General features: G+C 53.7%; 8 protein-coding genes across 8 annotated transcripts; 6 read left to right on the plus strand and 2 right to left on the minus strand.

The window, feature by feature from the left end:
* Positions 1 to 210: 210 nt before the first annotated feature.
* CTAM01_06369 (uncharacterized protein) lies at positions 211 to 550 on the plus strand (the record flags this gene model as incomplete). Its single annotated transcript, XM_060522396.1, has 2 exons — positions 211 to 467; positions 526 to 550. 2 exons carry the CDS (start codon positions 211 to 213, stop codon positions 548 to 550), a joined length of 282 nt encoding a protein of 93 aa, XP_060383124.1.
* A 1,421-nt stretch (positions 551 to 1,971) lies between these two features.
* Positions 1,972 to 3,552, plus strand: CTAM01_06370 (uncharacterized protein; the record flags this gene model as incomplete). The annotated part of the gene is made up of 1 exon (XM_060522397.1): positions 1,972 to 3,552. The coding sequence occupies one exon, from the start codon at positions 1,972 to 1,974 to the stop codon at positions 3,550 to 3,552; it is 1,581 nt and encodes a 526-aa protein (XP_060383125.1).
* Positions 3,553 to 5,365: 1,813 nt separating this feature from the next.
* On the plus strand, positions 5,366 to 6,538 carry CTAM01_06371 (uncharacterized protein; the record flags this gene model as incomplete). The annotated part of the gene is made up of 3 exons (XM_060522398.1): positions 5,366 to 5,620; positions 5,786 to 6,082; positions 6,251 to 6,538. 3 exons carry the CDS (start codon positions 5,366 to 5,368, stop codon positions 6,536 to 6,538), a joined length of 840 nt encoding a protein of 279 aa, XP_060383126.1.
* A 691-nt stretch (positions 6,539 to 7,229) lies between these two features.
* Positions 7,230 to 7,917, minus strand: CTAM01_06372 (60S ribosomal protein L37; the record flags this gene model as incomplete). The annotated part of the gene is made up of 4 exons (XM_060522399.1): positions 7,230 to 7,375; positions 7,561 to 7,632; positions 7,749 to 7,811; positions 7,914 to 7,917. 4 exons carry the CDS (start codon positions 7,915 to 7,917, stop codon positions 7,230 to 7,232), a joined length of 285 nt encoding a protein of 94 aa, XP_060383127.1.
* Positions 7,918 to 8,606: 689 nt separating this feature from the next.
* CTAM01_06373 (uncharacterized protein) lies at positions 8,607 to 9,449 on the minus strand (the record flags this gene model as incomplete). The annotated part of the gene is made up of 1 exon (XM_060522400.1): positions 8,607 to 9,449. The coding sequence occupies one exon, from the start codon at positions 9,447 to 9,449 to the stop codon at positions 8,607 to 8,609; it is 843 nt and encodes a 280-aa protein (XP_060383128.1).
* Positions 9,450 to 10,151: 702 nt separating this feature from the next.
* On the plus strand, positions 10,152 to 11,384 carry CTAM01_06374 (pre-mRNA-splicing factor 38B; the record flags this gene model as incomplete). Its single annotated transcript, XM_060522401.1, has 2 exons — positions 10,152 to 10,234; positions 10,295 to 11,384. The coding sequence occupies 2 exons, from the start codon at positions 10,152 to 10,154 to the stop codon at positions 11,382 to 11,384; spliced, it is 1,173 nt and encodes a 390-aa protein (XP_060383129.1).
* Positions 11,385 to 13,949: 2,565 nt separating this feature from the next.
* Positions 13,950 to 14,261, plus strand: CTAM01_06375 (uncharacterized protein; the record flags this gene model as incomplete). Its single annotated transcript, XM_060522402.1, has 1 exon — positions 13,950 to 14,261. One exon carries the CDS (start codon positions 13,950 to 13,952, stop codon positions 14,259 to 14,261), a length of 312 nt encoding a protein of 103 aa, XP_060383130.1.
* Positions 14,262 to 16,345: 2,084 nt separating this feature from the next.
* Positions 16,346 to 18,963, plus strand: CTAM01_06376 (uncharacterized protein; the record flags this gene model as incomplete). Its single annotated transcript, XM_060522403.1, has 2 exons — positions 16,346 to 18,597; positions 18,657 to 18,963. 2 exons carry the CDS (start codon positions 16,346 to 16,348, stop codon positions 18,961 to 18,963), a joined length of 2,559 nt encoding a protein of 852 aa, XP_060383131.1.
* Positions 18,964 to 19,907: the final 944 nt, after the last annotated feature.

Below are 19,907 nucleotides of genomic sequence, written 5' to 3' on the forward strand. Positions count from 1 at the left end.
CACGCGTGGGTGGTGGATCGAGGCAGAGTGATATATAACTCGCCGTGAATCCCTCGAATTTCATCCTCCCAGCTATCAACTTCCAGCATCACCTCTACACAACATAATCAAACTACATAATCACGCCGTCTTCATCAATCCTAACGTAGTCTATCAAACTCACAAACCCATAAACAAAACAAACCCCGTACGACACCTTCCACAACCAAGATGCGCGCCTCGTCAGTCCTCGTGGCTCTCTTCGCTACCCTCGCCGTCGCCGTCCCAAGCAATCTCGACTCTGTCAACCTCCCCTCCCTCCTCGAGACCCGCCAATGCGCAAAGGCGGGAACGTGTTCCAAGGGCGGCGACAAGGGCGAGAGCTGCTCCGCGCTAAAGTGCTGCAGCAATTCCAAGTCTGGTCGTGGCGGACAGGTACTGTTTCTCAACCCTCTACCACTCTTTGAGCGTCCTATTTACCGCCCCTTGTCTGTCGTAATATTTTTGAAGTAGAAGTCATACTCTAATACCCTCGTTACTTATTAGGTCTGCTGCTGCAACTGAGAACTAAGGATACCACACATCAGGAGATTTGAGAAGAAAAGCATATGGAACACGTAGTTGGGCTTGTAGTTTCAATATTAAGTTTATTTCGATGGAATCTCCTACTTTATTGTATCTTTTGACTGCTTGAGTGGTCTACCAAGGGGTGTATCTTTGGACAGGAACTCCCAACTTGCTGTTTGCTTTTGTAAGTGTCGCACAGGGAAGGACTGTGACAGAATTGGACATTGTCCTTTTTGGCAATGACCACTATCAGGTCTTATTCGAGTTCCCAGAACTTTCTAGAGACCCGTCGGTGATGGCTCGGTTCGATGCTCCGCCGGGAGTCATGCGAGTCGCTATCAGCGAGAAGCCGGAGGGATTTGCCCCCAACTTTCTGGGCACCCTCTTGAGAGGAATCGAGCATATTGGTAAATTATCCCACTCCGTTATCAATGGGCATGGTCCAAGTATGCTGACAGTATTATAGATGGATAATTTCAGGGGAGATGGACGGAGCGGTTGAGCATTGTTCATGCTTTTAGCTGGAAAGCCGTCTGGTATTCAAGTTCCGAGGGAGGTCTGTTGGTCAGGTTACGAAGGGAAAGGTGGTCTAAGCCGGAATATGCTATGCTTTTGAGCGATGGTTTCGCTCGTTTCTATATCCATGAGCGGGGGCGTCATGGCTGTCTCGTGATCAGCGCTTGGGGAAAGACTAGTGCGAAGTACTTTAAGTTGATAATCGACTGAAGCGCCCTTGTGGCTGAATTCGTGCTGATGAAGATTATCAATAGGGCAATGTACTTCTCCCGTCTCTGCTGGCTTTGGGGAAGGGGGGTAGAGAGGCCCGGGTGGTTTGTTTAGTATCAAGATACGCCCTCGCCTCGAGGTGTTTAAAGGTCAATGTTTGTACAGATCCGTCTGCCGCCGTCATGGACTTCACCTTCACCTTTTGATCATGCGTCCTTGGTATATTCCATAGCTGTCGAAAGGTCAGAGAATTCTGATTTCTTTATCACGTGCTCTTTAGCCAGCTCCGGTAATCTCGACCGCCCTCGACTTAAGCTTTTCAGGCAAGCAGCCATACTTTTCTTCCACCTTCCAAGGTTCCTAGTCGATACACCTCTTTTTTCTTCCATCTTCCGAGGACACCAACCAGCACCCATATTTTCCACCCTTCAAGGTCATCACTCAGCGTTGATAAACATTGTTCTGATCCGCTGAGTCGCACCTTTCTCCCTCTACCGCCCTCCGACTCGGCTTGGACTTGCCATTATAAAGTCAGTGTCTGTCGCATGAGGTAAATAACTGGTAATCGCCCACTTTACTTTCTGCATATCCTCTTCGCAGGCCACTCTTGATTCTCCACCTAGCATCTTCAAATTCTCAGCTGACATTATCACTTCTCTAGGCACGCACATTTACACAAGGCGTCGTTCATCGCACATCATGGCCTCTTCCGACGCTAGTCGCAGTGTGCCCATCGCGCAATATCAGGCAACGACGCAGCTTACCCTGTTTCCTCACTCGCCGCCAGACCCGTATGGTCATAACATGTACAAATTTCCAGAGGGTCTTAGAGAAAAGAGTATCCTGTCGGAGCGAGAGGCCGGAATGTCCAAAACGGCTCGGTGTTTCGACGACGAGAACCAGCCTTATCTTCTCAATACAGACCAGCACGACAATCCAGACAACAGCTTGCGCATCGAGGTTGTAAGGGTCCTTTCTGGCGGTCACGGTCGCGGCAACCAAGTGGTCTTGGTCAAGATCCTTCACATGCCCAGATGCGATCCCAAGTTTCCTCTCCCCGACAAGGAAGAACTCGCAGTCGCCAAGATCTTTGACCCCTTGTTCTATAGCACTTCATTCCCCGAGGATCTGCCCTTTTGGAAAGATACATCCAGAGCCGACATGAGACTGAGTCGCGAGGCTGGCGCGTACAAGGAACTGCACGAGAAGGACCTGACTGGCTATCCGCATCTCGCCCCTCAGTACTACGGCTGTTGGACGACCTGTCTTACGAGCTACTCTCCAGACTGCGAGGGAAAGACGCGACATGTTGGCCTTGTACTCCTGGAGTACATCGAGGGAAGCAGCATTCAAGCTATATGCCGCCACGACGACGATGACGTCCTAATCCCCCCCACACAACGAACTTACTTGGTCCCGAACGGCCCTGATTCGATTCATTTTGACCTTGAGAAACGCTTGGACATTCTAGCTCAACTTATCGAGGGAACCATCAAACAGATATACAAAGGGGTCTGGCATGACTACGTTGAGCCAGAGAACGTACTCATCTCCATGCGGAACAAATCAACCCTCCTTGAGACGCAAAGAGTCTGTCTCATCTCCTACGATATCTGTTCGATCGATTTCAAACTCAGGGATCCCGTCGACAGATGGTCGCGGTTTCCTCACCCTCCGCATCCTACCAAATGCTTCGATCTTGACCGATTTCATAGTTTTGGTGGCTGGTGGCCTCTCGATTGGGAAAATGGCAAAGGAGATGAGCACTTCGAAAATTGGCTGCTTGAACGCTTCGGAGAACATGACTCCGATAGGTACTCCTGCAATCTGTTGTACTCAAGAGAATGGCTGAAGCGGGAGAGAGAAATCGCTAGAAAGAAGGCAAGAATCAAGAAGAAGAGAGAGATGGAGAAGGAGAAGAAGAGAGCGAGGAGGTCGAAGGCGAAGGAGAGGAGAGCTGCGAAGAAGGCTGCCGCAGAGAAGACAGCGGCGGAGAGAGATACCATCACAGGACTGAGCTCGTCGGCCGCCGCCCTACGAATCACTTACACAGAGACCGCAGGCATTGCCTTCATACAATCTTTGATGGCAGCCTGGAAGGAAGGATTGAAGGCGGACAAAGTCGGCCAAGGACACGAGGGCGAGGATCCTCGAGGAGATTCAGTCGCGCAACCAAGCTCGTTGACTGAGACCCAGAGCCCCTCAGTGTCTCTGGAAGCAGATGCGGAAGTAGCTGAAGCAGAGGAGGCCAGCCAGGAACACAAGGGTGATGGCTCTTAGGAAGAGTTGGTCACTCGCGCAAGTTCATCCACTGAGGCTCCGAGCCCCCGAATGTCATTGAAATCTAGCGCGGAAGCAGTGTCAGAGGAAATCACATGGATTCATGGCAAGGACGAGGATCCTCAGAGAGAGTCAAGTGTGCAGCCAAGCTCATTGAGAGGATCCCGGAGACGCCCAATGTCGGCGGCGCAGTTGAAAGCCAAGGTCAGGATGCCTGAGGCTTTCCAGAGAGAACGCGACGCGCTGAGCCGTCAAGCTCGTGCTTCTGATCCTGAGTCTCATGAGTAATTATCTTCCGGGTGGAGCGTCTAGTTATAGGTATTGGAGCAAACTATGATAGGGCAGAAGACTCATCAGTGTTATGTTGTGTTCGAACTATGATCTCAGAGTGTGTTTGATAAACTATAACCTCCCTGCTTGGAAACGAGGGTACGCACGACAGAGGTCAGTTGGGCTCCGCTCTTTAGGGGTCACTCTGCCAATCGTAGCCTCGTGGCGTATGTATAGATCCAACCGAATGCGAACAGGCCCTGCCTTTCCACTTTGATTTACTTCAGTGATGTAGCAAGGTATATCTGATATGTGAATGCCCCTCATTGCTTGTTGAAGCTTCGAGGTGCGTTGGTAATCAACTGGAGTGAGAAGACTCTTCAATCCGGTGAAGGGAAGTTCCAAGTCTCCTAGGACCCAGAGTCTCTGCTGGAATTGCTCCCCGTTCTACTTGAGGGGATGGGCTGCACGTATGGAAAAGACTGCCTTGGAAGGTATTGAGTGATTCCAAGTGTTTCCTTTCATAATAAAGTATAAAAGGCATGGTCACTGATAATCATCGGCTTTGATGTGTTTCTGTAGTTGTTCGGGAAACCTTGTAGGTGAGCTTTTCCGCTTCAACCGTCTAACCTCACAAACAATATTGACACATCTTGGGTTTCCTGATGCTGAACGTATATGACCCATAAGCAGCAAAATGAACTGGGATCTAAAAACCTCCACGACATTGAACTTTGTTCCAATGTGCTTCAGATGGCGTCGAAGTCCACGAAAGGTGTTTCCAGATCCACCTAGCATCCCACCAGTCACGTCGCCCACCATTCTTACTCTCCTTTGCCGTAGGGAACTTTTATCCAATCCGATATGGTGTAGTGGCCAACATGATGCCCTCTCATCTCAATGAGTGGTTAGGCATAGCCCCGAGTTCGATTCTCGGTTTCGGAATGTTTTGCTTTTGCTATGTTGGCGATGTGTTCACTCACTTTGGCTACCTAGTTTTAGGGACTGACACGTCATGACCAAGGATTCGATGAATGATACACTGGTAGATAGTACTGCACACCTCACCTAGTACCTACCCATCCAAGGTGAAGGTGCCTTTTGTGTTCATGAAACAGCCTCCGTAAGACTAACTATAGAACAATGATGAGCTCGAAAAGTAGTTTCATATGGACTAAGCTTGATTCTATAAATTGATTCCCGAGCATTCTGAAAACTCATTTGGAGCGCACCAATCTTGAACCAAGACAAATAGAATTGAACATGTCTCTAACACCAATCAACATGTAGTTGATCAAAATGCGAGGCTCATGACGGCGACAGGACGACCTTCATTTAGAGTCAGCTTTGCTAAGAGGTCCAGTCCAACACAGTGCTAACCAATCTCGACACTGCCAAAGGAGCCCCACCACACCCAGACGCAGCGGAAAATAGCACAATGACTCTACTGACTTTGAGTGAGGCCCTCACTTACATGAACATAACAACCAAGCATCCGTCTCTCATACAACATTTACACATAAGAGCATACACAAATTAAAAAATGGCGACGAGGATACCGCACCTGCTGGAGAGCTACCTCGCCCTCCCGTCCGAGTACGCTCAGATCCTCCTCACCAGCGTCCTCGGCGCCAGCACCAACTGGCTCGTCCTGCGGTACCTGTACACGTACCTCAGGAAAGTCAACGCCGCTGCCGAGGAAGGGGCCGCCTCTGCATCGCAGAGCGAGGACGTCCGCGTCGTTCTTGTGAGCTTCCTGAGAGATTTTGCGTTTTGGAAGGAAGGCGCTGGGAGATTGGTATGTTTGCTTGCTACTTGACGTGAAATGCCCCTCACTGGAAATTTCAACCCCTCCATTCGATGAGATTTTCAATGATTTTTTTCACTTCACCACTCGTTTTTCTTGCCTGCACCCAACACGATTGGAATGTAATTGGAAAAAAATGCTAATCATGCACCACAGGGCCTCGATCTAGAAGGACTGGGAAGAAGCGGCAAATTCGTCTTCGTGGACGGGCTGAGTGGGCTGTTTTCCTCCCCTCACCAGGCGCCGCCGCCGCCGACACCCAAGGGTCGGAGGAGCATCCGCGGGGCAAGGCTGGCTGATGTCCAGCGCGAGCTCGACGGCGCGGTAGCCGATGTGTCCGCGGCGGATGCGAAGACGGTTCTGATTGTGGACCAGCCGGACCTTTTGCTCGCTGCGTCTGGCGAGGATCTCACGGGTCTTGCGTTGAGGGATATGTTGCTTGGTGTGCAAGAAGTACGTACGCTTACTAACCTAGTTTCTGGCTCGTTTTCTTCTCTCCCTGAAGGTATCGTTTGCAACTTTTGTGTGCAAGTTATTTTGCATCAACGATGAGATATCCTTCCCACCTTTTTTTTATCATTATCAAATCAAGTAAGGGTCCTTCACTGACACATCATCCAGAAAGTACACGCCTCCATCATCACCGTTGCCGCAGACGAGCCCCTCATCGCGGCGCAGACCACGACGCTGGAGAAGGAGCACGCGAGTCTCGTTATCGGGCTGGCGCATGCCGCAGAGACGGTAATTGGTCTGAGGCTGCTTGACACAGGCAACGCGAGCGACGTCAGCGGGGTGTTGAGGGTCACAGCTGGAGGGGGCGGCGAAGAGGACAGGGCGGTCGAGGAGACGGAACTGTTGTACTTTGTTGGTGGGGATGGGAGCGTCAAGGTGTTTGGGAGGGGACAGTGATGAAGTGTAGGAGGGGTTGAAGTTGAATGTCACCACCCATCGTGTTGCGGTCAGGCTGTTCATCCTTCGAAGAGCGCTTGGAGGGGTTGCTAGGGGTTTGGAATCGGGATATGACATACCCCTCGAATGCAAGCAATTATCTCACGATGAGGGGATATCCAATCTGTCACGCCAAAGTACGATGTTTCGTCTCTGAAATCCCCCATGAATCGAACATTCACCATTATCCAGTTACGCGTGGGATCAGTGAGTGAACAAGACAAGCAAAGTCATTTCTCTTTTCCCTCAGGATCCGTTTTTCCCTTGTGTAAAAAAAGTGAGTTTATCCCCTTGAAGAGCCCGCGCGCGAGATAACATAAGACGTAAAAACACCCGTTTCGATTTTTGGCCAAATGCTTTGGTTTTGTTTTGACTCTTTTTTTGATATTGGCTTTGCTTCCGAGTCAAAAAACGAGGGGAGGGGTGAGAGAGACAGAGGGGGAGGGAAGAAAGCAGAAGAAAGCAAGGAGCTGATTTTTCCGTTGTTTTCTTTTCGTGATATCGTTTCCCGAGAAGACAAGACTCCGGCGGCGTTGCCACGCCTTCCCTGGCCCCCCGCCTCGATCTCAATTTTTCATTCCCCCATCGCCCGAATGCCCTCGATTGCACAGATACCTCCCCATGTCGACCCGAATCACATTCCAATCATCGCTCACGACTCCTGCGCGGTGGGGCCGGCGGAACCCTTGGGGACACCGGACTGGAAGCCGTTCTTGAAGCGGCGGGAGACGTCCTTCATGTAGCGCATGCGGCCGGTGCCGACGGTCTTTCTCCGCTTGGCCTTCTCGGACCAGTTGTCTGTAAATCGCATCCTACGTCAGTAACTCGTCTTCATCTTTCTCGGTTCATGGTTCTTGTGTGGTTGCTGGGTTTGGGTTGACGTAGAAGATGTGGCGTGGAATTGAGATCATCTCAGGGGATTGGTATGTTGATTATGTCTGGGGACTCGGATTGGGTTCGTCGTTCGGGAGGATAAAACGTACACTTGCGGGTCTTGGCCGAGGGGTAACCGCAGGAAGAGCAGGTGTGCTTCTGGATGTGAAGCGATCGGCGACCTGAAAACACACGAACATTGATCAGTCTCTTGAATCCGCATCGAATCTCGAATTTTGGAAGTAGTCGCGTCCTAGTAGACCAGAACTCGACTCTCTCCCATGTAGATGCCACTTACCGCAACGACGGCACAAGGTGTGCGTCTTGTTGTGTCTCTTACCAAACGAGGAGGTACCCTTCGCTATACAAGAAAAAAAACATCGGTCAGTCCATCGGAACGGCGTAAAATGGTCAGCCTTTCGTCGCGAAGACGATGGCGACGACGGCGGCGGCTAAAACGTACTCATCTTGGCGGTATTCGGTGGTCGACGATGGTGTTCGGTGGTTGCTGGTCGGTTAGTTGGTTCGCGGAGGAATCAATCGAGAAAGACGCTCGATTGTCAAATTTCGTGGTGCGTGACCTAAGCGAGAGGATTGGGCTTGGTGGGGCCTACCCATTCGGCCACTCTGAAAATTCGTGGATGGCACTACACGTGACCGAGGGTTCGATCTTCGTCCAATCAACACCTTCCCCGGCCAGCCAAAGGGACTCGACCTGCCTGTGCACCGCCGCAGCATCCCTGTCTTCAAATTTTGGTGGGTTTTGTTTTCCAGCCGCCAATCCATCCTTTTTTTTGCTGGTGACAAACCCCTGGACAGCCCCATTTGAGGCTATTATGTCTTTTTGAGACTGCAGCGGATGCTTCTCGTGTCGTGTGTCAGCGACTATATAATACGGCAAATGGCACTCAGGGAAGCGATGAGGATGAGAGGCAGGCAAGAGATGCAGCCGAGTTTCACCATTAAGTGATGGCATTACTTGGCGCCATTAAATCGAGCAACCGTGTATCAGTAGAAGCGAGTCCGTGAATTCATGTCATCTCCAAACGCCTGGGAACGCCGTTTCCTAACCCATGACCGGGCCTGCTGTGTGCGGGTATACAAAATCATCACGTCGTCCACCGTCTTGCCATCCGCCCGTTGTACCAACCCCCTCTCAGCCCTGGATATCCAACATCTGCTTGAGCGCCGCCTCGCTGGCTCTCAACCAGCGGCCCCGCTCCTCGAGGTCGTCTGCATCACCACCGGCTCTATCCTTCCGCCTTCGCGCCTCCTTGGCAGCTGCCGTGCTGTTCTGCCTCTTGGCCTCCAAGGGCATCAACTCAGCCTGCAGCCTTTCCAACTCCTTTCTCTTGCGCGGCACCTTGGCCTGCAACTGCTCCAGCTCGCGATCCAACTGCTGCTGCTGCCTCTTCTTCTCGTCCACCAGTTCGAGGGTCCTCGCGAGAGGCAGGTTCATCATCGGGCTCTGTCCCGGTGCTTGCGACTCTTTGAGCTCCGCCACCTGCTCCTCCAACTCGGAAATTTTGTCGGGCAGCTCCCTCAGCTTCGTTGTGTCCAGCGACACGTTGTCGTACCGCTTCGCCAGCTCCTTGCCCTTCCTCTCCAGCTCCGTCACCATGTCTGCGACCTCCACCTTGAGAGCCTTGAGTTGCGCCTTAGCCTCGAGGTTCGCCTTCTCCAGCTCCAGATTCTCCTGCGGCGTGACGATGACGGGCGGATCGCCAACGATGGCGCGTATGAACTTTTCTTTCGTGACTTGCTCGACGTAGGAGAACCGCAGCTTGGCGAAGAGCTCCTTGTAGTGCTCGAGGTCGGCCTCTAGGCTAGCTGGTGTCGCGGCATCTTGGGATGCGTTGGATGCGTCTGACGTCCGTTGTCGTGATTCTTGCGCGACGGCGCTGGAGATGGGTTCGCTGAGTCGGATGATTGAGATTTCATGGTTCTCATTAAGGTCTTCGATTTTGCGCAGCACTTGGGCCGCCTTTCCCGCGTCCATTGTTTGGAAGGCCGATTAGCTGTGTTGTTGTCGTATATCTTGGCCCCAGTAGGCGCGCTGTCGATTCAAGTTTCGTCGTTGGCGCGTCGGAGATGATGTCGGCGGGGAAGATCCTGTCGCGGTTGTTAATTCTTTGCCCTCAAGCGTTCAAGGTCTGTCATTAAGGTAACTAATGGTAAGGTGGGCGCTTCACCTTTGTGACGTTTGTTTACTTGGGTCTAGATTGGGTAAGGTCACATCTTTATCTTATCGCCATCTCCGACTCACTATTATCTGCTGATAAGCTACTTGGCCGTGCGGAAAACGGCAGGCATGGCGCAGGCTCGTCCCACTGCGCGCCAAGTCCCTTGTCGATGTGACTCTGGCAGCCTTTGCTGCTGTCGTCGATCAATCCTCCAAACGCCGCAGTTTGCGACAACGACATCTCTCAACTAAGCGAACCCCCGCTGTCCCTCTCTATCGCTTCATTCAACAGCCTCATTGAAGAGCCCTGTCGCTGTCACTTTCGAATTCTTTCATCGATCCGAGACCGGCACTTCTAGAACCCCCGCGCTTCTCTTCTATTCGCGACAAAAAGAGGCACATACCCCAGCTACCTTAGCGGCCGGATGCCGCAGCCATCAGCCTGATCAAAAGTGATCGGAAGGCGCGTGGTCATCTCATCACCTTTTGGATCTAAGATTTGGGTACCAAAGCCTCACAATGTCAAGCCACGACATGATCACGGACGACTACGTCGCCGATTTGCTCGCCAAAGAGGCAGTCGCGGGCAGGGCAGACAAGAAGTACGTCCCACGACTCTCCCGGGTCCCTCACGTCACCATCTAATTGGATCCTCCCTTTAGACCGGCAAATATGCCTAAACCAAACACTCGTTTCCTGCGCCACATTATCAAGGATACGAATACGCACAACAAGAATCTCCTAGCCAAAGAGGCCGCAGAGTCTCGCGCGCGCTTGAAGGATCTGGAACATGCCGAGGAGAAGGAGAAGCGGAGAAAGGCAGGCCCACAGGATATTCGAAAGAGACAGATGGGAGATATCCTATCCATCTTAGGAGACCGCAAGGACATAGCCAGGCTCAGTCGATCGGGAACGTCGAAAGAGAAGTCGCACAAAAAGGAAGGCTCGCCACCGCGGAGGGCACATCACAAAGAACGCAGGAGCGAATCTCCAGAACGCGAGAGCGATAGGAAACACCGCCGGAGTAGAAGGGACGAATCGGATTCGGAGCGGGACGACCGTCGACGACATAAGAGCGATCGGCGGAGGTCACGCTCACCCGACGAAAAGCACAGGAGGCACCGCCATCGGTCGCCAATCGAGGATAGGGAGACTGCGTCAAAGTCCCGGCGAAATGATAGGGAAAGGAGACGAGACGAAGAAGGACAGGATCTAATGTCGAAGAGTCATCGGTCACGCAGAGACCGGAGCCGGGAGAGGCCACAGTCAGGATTCTCGATCAAGGGCAGTAGCCGTCGCCGCGATGGAGGGCGGGTGCACGAGCAGGAGCCCCAGACGACAACGTCAGACTCGGATCCGTTGGACGAATTCATTGGGCCGGAACCACCGCAGCAAGTCCGTTCGCGCGGCCGGGGCACCGCCATGGGGGCCTCGGGTATCGACAAGCGCTTTGAAGCAGACTACAATCCCAAAACGGACGTGGAGATGGCCGACGACGACAAACACCCGGGAGAGAATTGGGATGACGCCGTGGAGGCATTCAGGGACAGGCAGAAGTGGCGGCAGAACCAGGAGGAGCGGATGCGGGCGGCCGGGTACACCGATGTGATGCTGAAGAAGTGGAGGGAGGGCGGTACGGCTGACGAGCAGAAGGACGAGCGGGATGTGCGGTGGGCCAAGGCCGGGGAGAAGCGCGAGTGGGATCGCGGCAAGGAGGATGGGTTGAGCGGGTTGTTTTCCGAGTTCAATTGAGTCCCTGACGCGCGAGGCGGTGGACCTGGCTTTCTTGTTGCATTGCGTTCGTCGTTTAGGAAGCAGGCTTTGGGTCATGGCCAGGAGGCGTCTGCATTGTTGAAATGCATCCCAGGGTATCGTTTGAAGCATTTGCATTAGTTGGATGGAGTTTTGGTACGTTGATGATCGATGATGAATTTTAACTGGATTGTCTCATTTTGGGAGCGCGATGTGACTTGAGGAGTAATTACATGCGAGTAGCTGTAGGAGGAACTTCTGGATGCCGTGTACAGACCCATCTTTACTGAGAAAGATGTAGAAACAATCGGCATCGTTTTGGATATCCCAACATTCGATTGAAAAAAAGCACATTGAGAGACACACATCACAAGATGGGCTGAGGCTAGAATTGACGCCCTCATCTGGACCATCTGCGAGTGAAAGCACCATCAAAACCAGGGATCGTGGATGAGGTGATTGAGGCATTCGAAACAGGATGACAGTATGCGAAGTAAGATTTATCTTCACTTCCTAGCCTCAGCCTCATCTGGAGGGGTAGAAGGTCGTAGAAGCCACGACACTGGTTCTTAGTGATGACGTTTGTTTCGACACTCAATCCGAGAACCTCACAGGCACATCAACCACGAGACATTGTCTGAGTCTCAATTGCCATACGGATGAGAAGGAGGTTTCTCATGAGAAGACGGCGTAGAGGGGGGGAATGTCATTTGTAGCGACGGGGAAGATATGTTCGCAAACAGCGTTTCACTTCCCATTCACCAGGGAAGCAGGTGGGGGGATGTTCTTGATTACACCCCTGCCCGAGAAAGGCTGTGAAACAAAAGCTCGGGAAAGAGAACCCCCATCATCAATGGCGAGAAGGGGTCCATTTTGTCAGTGGAGGCTAACTTGATTCGGCGAGGAGGGGTGAAGGGGTTAGAAAGGTGGGATGCATCATATACAGGATACGGGTACCGGGGATTTTCTTTGTACGTAGTTCGTCCGTATGGGAATGAGAGAAGGGGAATGTGATGGTGAGAGGAACAGATGACGGGAGTGGCGTTTCCGCTCGCGTGCAGTTTTCAGGTACGAGAGAGAGGGAGAGGAATGCGGATACCAGGGGAATGAAAGGATGCCGAACTTCTTGAGTGGATGAAAGCGGCGTGGAAGGAGGAATGGAATGTGGGATGGGGAAAAGTTGAATAAAGGTTCTGCGCCACCGCCGGGACGGCACTGCCACGGGGTGTTCGTCGCCGGGTGAGGGTTGGTATTGAGGACGGCGGGAATGAAGCCCCGGGGGCATGTGCCGGGGGGCGGAAGGCGGACGGTGGGTGATGTGTCGGACGTCATGGAGCTGGTGGACCGCTGTTGGTTTCGAGTGAGGGTGAGATGGAGCATTGGAGAGTGTACGCACTCCGTACAGTACCGTACATACATGGAGAGGGATGAGATGCATGGGTGCTTAAATCTGTAACGCGTTTCTAAGTCTGGTGAAGGGGGTGGACGATACGACGTTGGGAGCATGGTTTGTTTTGTTTTGGTTGGTTGGTTTGGGTCGAGGGCTCAAGCCTGGCCTTCAAGCCTCACTTCAATCCTTCACGGTGAGGTTGGCTGGTAGGATTTAGAGGAGCCCAGGGTTGAATTGAGTTTTCCCCTGTGCCACCATCCCCCCCTCGACGGTTCGAGGTTCGAACTCAGGGTATCGAGCGGAATACCCTGCGTGTCACTGAAAACGGGATAAACACTGGGAGGGTTGGCGAGGTGAGACGCCTTGACGCACTGTGATTGTCTGTTCGCCTGCTACTCTACCTACCTTGGAGGCCCAGATACCTTTAGAGCTTTAGGTAGCACGGCAGGTAGACACGTAGACTAAAGAAAGGTAAGGTTATTCGCGTGCGGTATGAACTCAACGGACGACGCACGGTTCGTTGTGGGTGAGGACTGGATGGAGATTAGGTGGAAGAGGTTCACGATGCTGGGTAAGCTCACGTGAGGGTTGGGAATTTGGGCAGAGGATCTGTATCCGCAAGGTGACATGCTCGACTTTGCAGGGCGGATGGGGATATGTGGGACGAGGTACGGATAGCTCATGCAAGCACTTTGGACTCGGCGGGAGGCTGTTGATGATGACTACCTCATCAATTCACGTCTGTGTCTACTTTTCTTTCACTTCCCAAAGCCCGGATTAGGTCGAGTTTCCTCGTTCGGGCATGAGAAGAAGCGCTTCTGCCTTTGTTGCTTGTCTCTCTTGACCAGTATGAGATATCTCCGGCAGTAAGTAAGTCACTTGCAACTTCTCGATCATGACCTCGCCGAGTCGGCCCCCCGCCGCTGTCTTGACTTTTGAGATTTGGGTTAGGTTTCTTTCAGGACCGCTAGGCCGTGACGAGTCTGGGCGTTTCTGGCATCCAGAAAAAGCAAGGGACTGCTGCAAACGCACACACCCCTTTTTGCAGTTTACTGTTTAGATGCTTCCCCTCGTCTCAGTTGGGTGTTTAGTCACGAGGGGATTCAGGTCAGTCAGTGTACTCCGTACCTTCTTGGTGCGTAGTGGCCTGTGAAGTCATTGGCAACCCCGACTTGATGGAGAGATTCTTTGTTTGCGTGCGTGTTTTGGTAACGGTATCTGCAGGGCCTGTACGGGATACCGCGCGTTTAGAGCTAAGCTGCTGCGCCCGGTTTCTAGGGTGTCGTTCACTCGTCCCTCGGGAACGGTGTAAGAGGCGAGCGAAGCGACCTCTGGACTCTGCTGCCTTGAGTACGATGTGCGGGCCATACGGGAATACGGGTAACTCGTCACCCTCATTTCCCGGGTTGTCATATTCGACGCGAGAGTGTAAGTTGAGCTCCAGTTGGTGTTTGGACGCTTATGGAAACTTAACGGGAAAGGGGTAGGGGCAGCTTAAGGAATTGAACGCTGAGAGGGCTCAGTCGGCTCTGGCGCTTGCGAGACGATCGCGAATTGTTAGAGCTCCTTCGATTGTGGTTCAATCTCGCCATGCGCGGCTGGGCGTCAAGGTCTACCTCTCATGTGCTTTCCTGTGAGAGTCGCCTGTCCGTCCTGAAGCATCGGATGTGGAGAATAGGGGAGAAAGTTGAGATGGTGGAACGTGAAAGTTGAGTTTACTGAAGCAATGGTGCAGCAGCGACGAGCACGCGACGACAAGCAGCATCCAGGACAAACTACCCTCCCTCTGGCTTCCTCTGGCTCCCTCTGGGGCCGGGCCCAGGACCCCTCGATAGGTCGATGGTTGGATACCAAGATACCAAGATACCAAGCTTGAGTGAGACTTTGTGCGTGTGCCGCCAAAGCCGGCCGACCCTGCGACCCATCCCCTGCGACCCTGCCACACCCTGCGGGCGAGCGTGGCTGGGATGGGGTGTACTTTTGACAGCCGTGGATTGCGGTGGACCATGGACTATCACCTGAAGAAAGAAAAGGTGATTAATACGGGTACACTTGAGGCATGTAGATGGCGGTGTTGATGATTTATGGTCTTTTTTTCATGACTGATTAGAAAAGATGAGTGAGTAGATTGTCTACTCACTTGATGATCTTAGCGAGTGATATTGCTGCTACCTTGTTGAGAGGGAGAGTGAGAGCGAGAGTGAAAGTGAAAGTCAATTGTGAGGTGAATTACATGTGTGGCTCCTGACCAGACCAGTCCCGCGTGCCCACGCCATCAAACTGAAAAGTGCACGCGCGTGAGGTGTGCCCCGATGCGCCGTGCGTCCGAATTTCACCTCTCAGCCAAACAGGGGCCCCCAAACCCCCCGACTCGACGACTCCATTTCCATGAGCCCATGGTACATGGATGAGTCCATTTTGGGACCATCACTCCTGCTGGCGGTCACGCTTTCATGTGCAGTTATTGCCAAATGACAGTCGGCTGAGGTAAGTACCTTCTCATTGCAGAGTAAGTGAGGTATGGTGAGTTCTAGTGTAGTGAGTGAGGTGTGTCATTGATAATTGCACGAGAGCAGGAGTGAGTGAGCGACAGACAGACGGGAGGCCCCGGCACCTAAACAGCAACGCCGCGCCCCGCCACCAAATGCGGACGGGACAGACCCTCCTGGTGTGTCACTGTGGTTCAGTCTTCCATCTCCATTGTTTCTCTCTCCTCGAGTCACAAGTCACAAACCTTTGGAGTGTCTATCCGTCCTTTTCTCTTCCATTGCTCTAGTCGTTCCATCCCACACCTCTACTTACTTACTCTACCTTACCTTACCTTACCTCATCCGACGGTGTCTCTGCATGGCGTCTGCTGCTCTGCTCTGCGCTGCGTGCACACCCAACCCGCCGTGCCGCCCACACTCAAATTGACTTCTCCCACTCTACACCAGGTTACCTTACCTTGCTGCGGTCCCGAACCTGAATAACCTGATCGGCACCTCGTCATTCAACTTTCTTTCTCCTGTTGTTTCCCGACCACCGAAATACCAGTCCCATTTCTCTCGTCTCTTGACCCGACGCTTCCCGCCGGCACACCAAAGAGAGACCCGCAGAGTGCGTCCTTGTGTGGGAAAGGCTGCTGCCCAACACCTTCACCCCTCCAACTAAAGGCCCTACGGACCCTACGGATACCTACCAACTGTCGTGCCATCCACCTCCCCTCCTCGCCACTACTTTGCTCTACCTCAACTTCAGCCTCGTCATACATTTTGACATTTCCACCGATAGCAGCCAGACAGACGACCTCTCCTTGCCTTCTGTCACCGAATGACTTTGCGCATGCTGGTCCCCTGTGCAGTTTGCCGCTGAGCCACTGCCGGCTGCCGGTCGATACCTCTTCACCCTATCCAACGTCGACAACTCTTTCTGGCGCCACTATCGCCAGACTCGATTACCCCCTCGGCTGCCGCGCCGTGCGCCGAACCCTCCGCCACTTCTAGATACCATACACACGACGCAGAGCCTCGACCTCTGGCCCCTTTCTTTTTGCCTTTCACTCAGTAACGACCCGATACGATATCCAACCATGCGTACTCCTAGAATAGCCATTCTCGTTCTCTTCTTCGCCGCTTCGCTCTTCCTCTTCTGCCGGTCCATTTCCTCACTGGCTCGTTCTTCCTCCGCTTCCTCCTCCTCTCCCGTCATCGCCGCCCCAGTCGCCGTACCGCGATCACGATTCACCAGTTTCTTCTCCTTCACAGCGCCCTTTTCCATTTTCCAGCCGAATGCCGCCATCAGTCTGACCGATGACAACAGCACTTCCTTTGTCGCTCGCCCTGCTGCATTTGGCCCCAACCTGCCCAATAAAGGCTTGAGCGGTCAGCTATGGATCGGCAGTGGTTTCGCCGACGATAATCTCCAGGAGGGCGAGGACGAGGGTGAGTTGGGATGCAGTGACATCCCCGGTTGGGACGATGGCAAGGCCAACGCCGTCCTCAAGACTGCCACCAAGGGCATGTCCAAGTCCTCCAACAAGGCTGCTGCTGCTGCCGGCAAGCCTGGTCACCACAAGCGCGACAAGACCGACAAGGACGCCGTGCCCGACGCCGTGGGTGTCCCCGTCACCCGCCTCAGGTCCAAGATTCGCCCAGCCGACGACGGCACCGACGACTACCTCCACCAAGGCCTCGCCCGGAAGCCCCAGCCCAACCACGATAGCGCCCTGTCCACCGAGTCGACCCATGCCGATATCCAATCGATACAAGAGGCTGCGGAGATCGCCGGGAAGATCGTGCTGCTCAGTCGCGGTGGCTGCGGTTTCTTGGAAAAGGTCAAGTGGGCGCAGCGACGTGGTGCCATGGCCCTCATTGTGGGCGATAACACAAAGGGGGGTCCCTTGATCCAGATGTTTGCGAGGGGCGATACCTCCAACGTATCCATTCCCTCCGTCTTCACCACCCGGACCACGGCGCACTTGCTGTCGTCGCTGACGCAACCGGGCAGCTTCATCGAAGACACTCTCGACGAGCACGGCCGCCCGGCCCTCAAGGTGCTGCAATCCGACGCAGGGAGCCGGAAGAACAGGAAGAACAAACCGAAGGTTGCGGCGACGACGCCGATGCCGACCCCCAAGGCCACGGCAACGCCCAAGGCCAAGGCTGCCGCAAAGGGAAAGCCGGCCAAGGCCGAGCACAAGGCAGCCAAGCCCCGCACCAGCCTGTTCCGATGGCTTTTTAGCTGGGGCCGCAGTTCACGATCCGGCGACAGCATCCAGCCCCCGAGCAGCGGTCGCCATAACTGGGTGCTCGTTGACGACTGGAGCGAGGAGAAGGACAGGGTCATCCGAGACGGTCTCGGCAAGGCCGCCAAGAGGGGCAAAGGCAAGGTTCCCGACGCTCGCAAGAGCGAAGACACGTTCCAAATCGGTGTCCAGGACTGGCGGGATCCCGACTTGGTGGATGCCCCCAGCTCCAAAGACAAGACCGAGGGCGCAGCCAAGGAGCAGCAGGTCGGCAAGCCCGGCAGCACCGCAAAAAGTGGCAAGGACGTCACCGGCCCCAAGGGCGGAAGCATCACTCCCGGAAGCGGCGAGTACAACCCCGATTTGCCGCCCGTTGAGACCGAGGGATCCACCTCCGGAAAGGAGACCACAGCCCACGGAGGTATCATGTCCAAGATTTTTGGAGAAGACGATGGCGCCGACTTCTCCAAGGAGGACAAGCCTAAGGATCCCCCACGCCCCGAGGAGCCCATTCCCGACGATGGCGATAACGACAACGGCAACGAGCCTATTGGCCACGATGGTCTCTGGGTTACGATTACGCCTTCAAGCAGCTCCAGCCCCTTCTTCGATACTCTGCTGGTGCTTGTCATCAGCCCTCTGATCACTCTGAGCGTCGTCTATGCCTTGCTGATCCTCCGCGCGCGCATTCGTAGAAGACGCTGGAGGGCACCCAAGTCGGTCGTCGAGCGTTTGCCTGTTCGCACATATCACACCGTCGCGGCGTCACCTGTTCCCTCGCCAAGAATCCCGTCACCGACGAGCCCAACACCCACTACGCCTTTGCTACAGCAGACGCCCTCCCGACCACGGCCTCGTTCTAGAACGACGACGGGCATCCCTGAGTCGGAGAGTTTGCTGTCTGTCAACTCGGCACTGCAAATGCCCAGGTCGCCACTGCGGACAGAGCACGAGAAGGCAAATGGCAGCTACTCGAGTGAGTGGAAGAAGTACATGGGCAGACAGGTCGAATGCGTGGTTTGTTTGGAGGAGTACGTTGAAGGCGTCAGCCGCGTCATGAGCTTGCCCTGTGGCCACGAATTCCACGCAGAGTGCATGTGAGTCTATGCCACCCCCCCCCCCTCTTTGTTTATGTTTATAGTACTGACATTCCCAGCACGCCTTGGCTGACGACGCGCCGCCGCACATGCCCCATCTGCAAGGGTGACGTTGTCCGCTCTCTTGCACGCGGCTCTCCCTCTAGCCCCCGCTATGAACCGTATCACGACGACTCTGACGACGAGGTGGAAGCTGAGGCGTCCGGTTCGCGAGACAGAGACGAGGACGTGGAGCAGGGTGGAATCCTCTCGCCCGCGCCCAGGGGACGCCAGACCCGGCCCGACGGATGGTTGGGGATGTTATCTGGTAGCTTTGGAGCGTCGTCCCGCGCCAGTCGATCGTCGCAGGATGATCGTAACCGGTGAAGTCGGTTCGCTCATCTACTGAGGATGTCGCATCACCTCTCAATGTTCGCATTTTGTTTTTTCTGATTTTTACGTTTGGCACCGTTGGAGGTTGCTTTTTCTTTCAGGCATGGACTGGGAAGCACTAGTCCCACGGGAAACGGGACACATGGCGTAATTAGGGGTTTCTTAGGGGAGAGAAGGGCTTTCTCTTGGGCACATTGGCAAAGGGTTTTGTTTTTTGGGGGCAGCATGGCCGAGAGGTGAAGAAAGAAACCAAGACTCGAAATGGCCCGGGAGAGAAATGGGAGGGACCTCACTACACTCGTTTCGATTGTTGTCCTGGACGTAAGGTTTTTTGCTTTCTGCGGATGGTTGTGGTCCTTCAGGCCTGAAGGATATACGACTGAAGTGAAGAGAGTGGCTGTGGCTGTGGTGTGGCGTGAGGTGGCCGATATACCCGTCGTCTCGTCCCCAACTGGCGATCGGGGGGCGGACGCGTTCTTGGAATAATGAATTCCATTGACTATGACACTTTAATTTGTAACCTGGTGACTGACTACGGTGTGATGAGTGAGGTATCATGGGTGAGTATAGCAGATGTATTACATGCGAAGAAACAATGAAGTGAAGTGAAGTATTGGTATCATGGTGTGTGGTATCTAGGCTATTTTAAGGAAAGATGGAATTTATGTTTGGGGTATCTTATATCCTATGTACGCCTGGCCATGTCCGCGGGTTGAAGCCTTGTTTCTGTTTCTGTGCGAGTTGTATCGAGGAGCTTGCCTCTTCGTAGTTGAATGAGCTCCCCCGCTACCGTTCCTATTCCTGTCGGGTGAAGAGCATAGGCAACAATGTGGATTACTTCTTTGGGGAAGGGAGGGTGGCAGTAGATCGGTAGTAGAGATTTTCAGGACGGTATGATGTTGTAATCGGGGTGAGAAGGTTGGTACAGATGGGTACTT

This window comes from Colletotrichum tamarilloi (genome assembly GCF_030869305.1).
Source record: "Colletotrichum tamarilloi strain Tom-12 chromosome Unknown Scaffold_17.1, whole genome shotgun sequence".
NCBI lineage: Eukaryota > Fungi > Ascomycota > Sordariomycetes > Glomerellales > Glomerellaceae > Colletotrichum > Colletotrichum tamarilloi.